We start from the raw sequence: 4,560 nt of genomic DNA on the forward strand, positions 1-4,560 counted from the left end.
ATACCAGGAGTAGAATTCTGACCAAACTTTGAGACATACCAAAGATTGCTCGTGTCACCTCTTCGCATATCATGTTCTCCTGATACCAAAATTTAGTACAATTATAGACCGATTTTTCATTTTGGTATCACGAGAACATGATATGCGAAGAGGTGACACGAGCAATCTTTGGTATGTATGAAATGTTTCCCGAAATTTTACTTTTTGTATCCGGATCACGTGAATGGCGGTGAATTGTACTAGGGAAAGAAGGGAAATTAAAGGGGAATGTGGTAGGAAATGAAAGGACATGAAGAGAAGTGTCAGGGGGTATTAGGAGATTTTAGTACGTGTTAGGAGATGTCAGGATGTGTTAGGAGGTTTTAGGATATGTTAAATCGTGTTCGGAGGTGTCAGGACATGTCAGGAGGTGTTAGAAGTTGTTAGGAGATGTTAGATGATGTTAGAAAAGGTTAGGAGGTTTTAGGAAATGTTACGAGTTGATAGGAAATGTCAGGGGGTGTTATTAGCTGTTAGGAGGCATCAGGAGTTGTCAGGAGTTGTTATGTGTTAGGATATGGTAGAAGATATTAGGAGGTGTCAGGATTTGTCGAAAATTAAATAAAAAGTGTCAGTTACCGGTGACCGACGCGGAACAATCGAGAAGTGAGCGAAAAGTATGTCCGTGTTAGTCAGCAACCGATGCTAGACCGGTTGCTATATCGTAGGCGCAGAGGTGCCCCTGTTACGCGGCAACCTATTTGAGCCCGTTTGTCTGTTCGGTTTCTATTTCGTAGGCGCAAGGATGCCCCTGGTATGCGGCAAGCTGTGTTTGCTGTTTGTCAGTTCGGTTGTCATTTCGAAAACGCCACGTGCTCGATTTCACAACTAGTATATTGAATAAAATAGTATTTGGCAACGCGATTGCAAAAGTGCATGCATTATCTTTAAACAGTTAGAAAGTTCATGATATTAAGATACGTTATATTAGCCATACCTTGTAAAACTGGGGCGGGCCAACCCGGGCTCTCTGCAGATCTAATTGATGGTAGCCAGTTACACTCGGTTACACTGGGCTACACTATTATACACTGCTCTACCCAAAGAGTATTAGACTCTAATACTCTTTGGCTCTACCGTCCGTCGATCGCTTGCCGTCAACGGCAGCCATTCTTCTCGCACATGTTTCTCTCTCTTTCGCATTCATACGATTCTTGTCTACCGTGATTCTATTTGAATGAACGTTTACGTGTACAACTGGTTGCGCGGGCCTAAGTTGTCAAGCGAGAGAAAAGGAAAAATGGCGGACGAGAATGAGGATCAGTGGTTGTATGGGGATTCGACCGATGGAAAAGAGTTTACACCGACATCCGTTGAGCCAGAAAGCCAAGAAAATGATTCGACGCCTTCTGCGGCTCAGGAAAAATCACAAACTTCGGAAGATCAAAAGCTGGAAGGCGTTCCCGACCCAGTAACAGAGGTACATTTTTTCTAACCTGTACGTCTAGCTTCTGTTACCGGGTTTATTTAATGTATAGTAAATGAGAAATAATATACATGTATGCATGTACTTACATGTCTTTACAACGATCGATACTCTAAATTTTAGAGTAAAATCGTATATATTCTGTTATATCAAACGCACGTCTTTTCTTGATCAACATAACCTAGATGGCATGTAAACGATTCGTAATCAAGTAGAATTATTATTAATGTGATTATTACTGATACTTTATAGTCACCTGAAGAGGCAGAACCGCCAGAAGAAGAATCTCCACCCACTAACGATAGTCCAAATGATAGTAATACAGATGTAAATAAAAATGGAGTGAGAGAGCCATCGAGTCAAGAAGATGGTGAAGCAGCTAGTGACACAGATTCCGATGACGACGTGCACGTTGTCATCGGGGATATCAAATCGACTCCTGCGTATGGCAGTCTCAATATTAAAAGAGGAGGATTGCTTACAAATGCATCAGGGGTACCCGATAAATTGAACAAACAACCAGGAAAATTTAGCATAGATGAATTTGAAACTATAGGTGTTATCAATGGTATGCCTGCTCATGAATTTAATTTAGATCAATTAGAAGATAAACCTTGGAGACAACCCGGTGCAGACATTACCGATTACTTTAATTACGGTTTCAATGAGGAAACATGGAGAGCGTATTGCGAAAGACAGAAGAGAATGAGAAGTGAATCTGGAGTTGGTTTGATATTGAACGCGGGCGGAGGAGGCGGTAACGCTGGCAGTATGCGCGTACCTCAAGTGGCGATTACTAACGATAACAGTAAATATTCCGGTATAATGGGACCTAAGAGAGCAGGACCACCTCCAGGAAGGAAAATGGCAGGAACTATAGATGTAATTGGTAGTTCTGGTTTAGCCTCCAGACGGAATCTTGACAAATCCCCGCCAAAAGGAAACGTGATACAAGTGATGACCGCAGATAGGAGGGAGTACTCTAGAAAACCAGGTTTCCCCGATATGAGTGTGCCACCACCAGGAGCAGGAATGCCTCCCGCGTTTGATATGCCCCCTCCTGGTTATCCCGGAGAACCAGGCCCCTTTTACATGCCAGAAACAGATCCGTACTATCAAAGCTACGAACCCACCCAGGATAATCAGTGGGGCAACGATCCGGTACATAAAATAATAATATTGTCCTATTGCTCCAAGTTTTATCGGATTGATTATTTATTTTCTATTTTAGACGTGGCAGCCAACGAATTTAGCTATTCCAATGACAGAAGGAGACGACGACAAAGATACCGGTCCCAAGACGATACCAACCATGGTGCCCCCTACGAATATCCCTCCGCTATTACCACCCAGAGACTCTAGAGATCGTGAAAGGGATCGGGACAGGGAGAGAGATCGCGACAGAGAACTAGACTCGATGGGAAGAGACAGGGAACGAGATAAGGACAGAGATCGCGATCGCGAAAGGGAAAAGGATTCCATGATAAGAGAACGTGAGAGGGAAAGAGACTCGATGTCGAGGGACGACGAAAGGGACCGCGATAGATCTCGTTCCCAATATCGACACAAAGAGCGGTAATAAAATAAAGCATAGTTAAGAAATACAGCGATGCTACGCTAAGGCTGAGACTATTACAGAAATAAACTTCGAACGTTTGAGTATTGTTTTGCGATTATTATTATACCTGACGGTCCTGATTTATTCGTTTATTTTTTTTCGTTTACGCATTGCTTTATTTTTGTCAGTAATTCTATCGCTTCTGGCGAGCGACGACCCAACGTTTATGCATAATAACACGTTTTGTACCTTTTCAAGGCATCGCCACCGATCGAGATCGCGATCTCGCAGACACAAATCCAGATCCAGAAGTCCGAGTCGACGTAAGAAGAAATCTAGACGCTCCGAGAGGGAACGCTCTAAAGAAGAAAGCGAATAAAAATAAAAACGGTTACTTACGAACATCCAACGGTCACATTGACTCGTTGAATCTTTCAACAATGTAACTTTTCGCGCGACAGACATGATTTGCACGATATTAATTCTCGTTCACGTCGAATACGCGATTTTTAGCCAAGAAATGAATTATAAACAATAACAATAAACTTTATCTTTAACGGCACGTAAGTTTCGTCAAATCAGAATCCTCGTGTGTAGAACGCAATCTTGTATTTAATATTTACAATAAACCGGGATACGTCTACAAGGGAACGAAGTACAAACGGGAACGTAGGGGTCACCGAAACCACCGAATTTATGCCATTCAATGTATGGTTTTATATCATAATGTTATTACAGAAATGGTATTTTATAATAATTAAAAGTAATTGTATTTTATTGGTAAATCACTCGTGGGTGAATCAATTGATCGACACTCGTGCCGGCTGCGCAACCGGACACTAGCATCGATCGATACGCACACGTGTTTTTTTTATTCTTTTTAAAGTCAATTATACCTCGTATTTTTTTTTGCATCGAATCTTCCCGTTTTTTTTTCTTCTTCGTTATCGTTAATATCATCATACACAACGGAAAAAAATGTTACATTTGTACAGCCATCATATACACGTTACATTTAGAATACCTTTAATTCATTATTTTTTTTTTTTGTTTTCCTTTGAGTGTATGTAGAGGTGTCGTGTGTACCCGGTGTGTTATATATGTCTACTGATGAGTGAAAAATGCTAACAATCGAGACAAACTACCAGCACGGCCATCTACATTTCGATTCTTCTTTCGAGAATTTTTTTTTTTATTTTTAATTATTCGCAGCTCTTTCAACGAAATGATCAAGAAAGCGAGCGGAAACTCGACGGAGGCGAAAACGCAGATCACCTTACGTGTAAGTTGTCTCGACTCGGTGAAGAGGATGACAATAAATAAGATCTAAGGTAGGTTTTCCTTACATACCAAAAAAAAAAAAAAATAAAGAATACAAAACACAAGCGACAAAAAGCATACATGTAATATAACCGCGTCTACTAGTTTATAATGTTTTCAATACGAACAAATATTATTTCTCGGTATACTGAAGTACATACATACATACATGTGTGTGTGTGTGTGTGTGTGTGTGTGTGTGTGTGTGTGTGTGTGT

At 40.9% G+C, this 4,560-nt stretch overlaps 1 protein-coding gene across 1 annotated transcript; it reads left to right on the forward strand.

Moving 5' to 3' along the window:
- Positions 1-1,141: 1,141 nt before the first annotated feature.
- On the forward strand, positions 1,142-3,808 carry LOC128893194 (pre-mRNA 3'-end-processing factor FIP1-like). The gene is made up of 4 exons (XM_054154012.1): positions 1,142-1,459; positions 1,718-2,626; positions 2,697-3,040; positions 3,282-3,808. Exons 1-4 carry the CDS (start codon positions 1,217-1,219, stop codon positions 3,400-3,402), a joined length of 1,617 nt encoding a protein of 538 aa, XP_054009987.1. The 5' UTR covers positions 1,142-1,216; the 3' UTR covers positions 3,403-3,808.
- The last annotated feature ends 752 nt before the right edge of the window (positions 3,809-4,560 follow it).

Source organism: Hylaeus anthracinus, unplaced genomic scaffold (assembly GCF_026225885.1).
Source record: "Hylaeus anthracinus isolate JK02 unplaced genomic scaffold, UHH_iyHylAnth1.0_haploid 26336, whole genome shotgun sequence".
In the NCBI taxonomy this organism is placed as follows: domain Eukaryota; kingdom Metazoa; phylum Arthropoda; class Insecta; order Hymenoptera; family Colletidae; genus Hylaeus; species Hylaeus anthracinus.

Excerpts from the sequence above, each read along its gene's own strand:
- LOC128893194 (XM_054154012.1), top strand. The coding sequence starts at position 1,217 with ATGAACGTTTACGTGTACAACTGGTTGCGCGGGCCTAAGTTGTCAAGC. Across the intron at positions 1,460-1,717 it reads TTCCCGACCCAGTAACAGAG|TCACCTGAAGAGGCAGAACC; the intron begins GTACATTTTTTC and ends GATACTTTATAG. Across the intron at positions 3,041-3,281 it reads CAATATCGACACAAAGAGCG|GCATCGCCACCGATCGAGAT; the intron begins GTAATAAAATAA and ends TACCTTTTCAAG.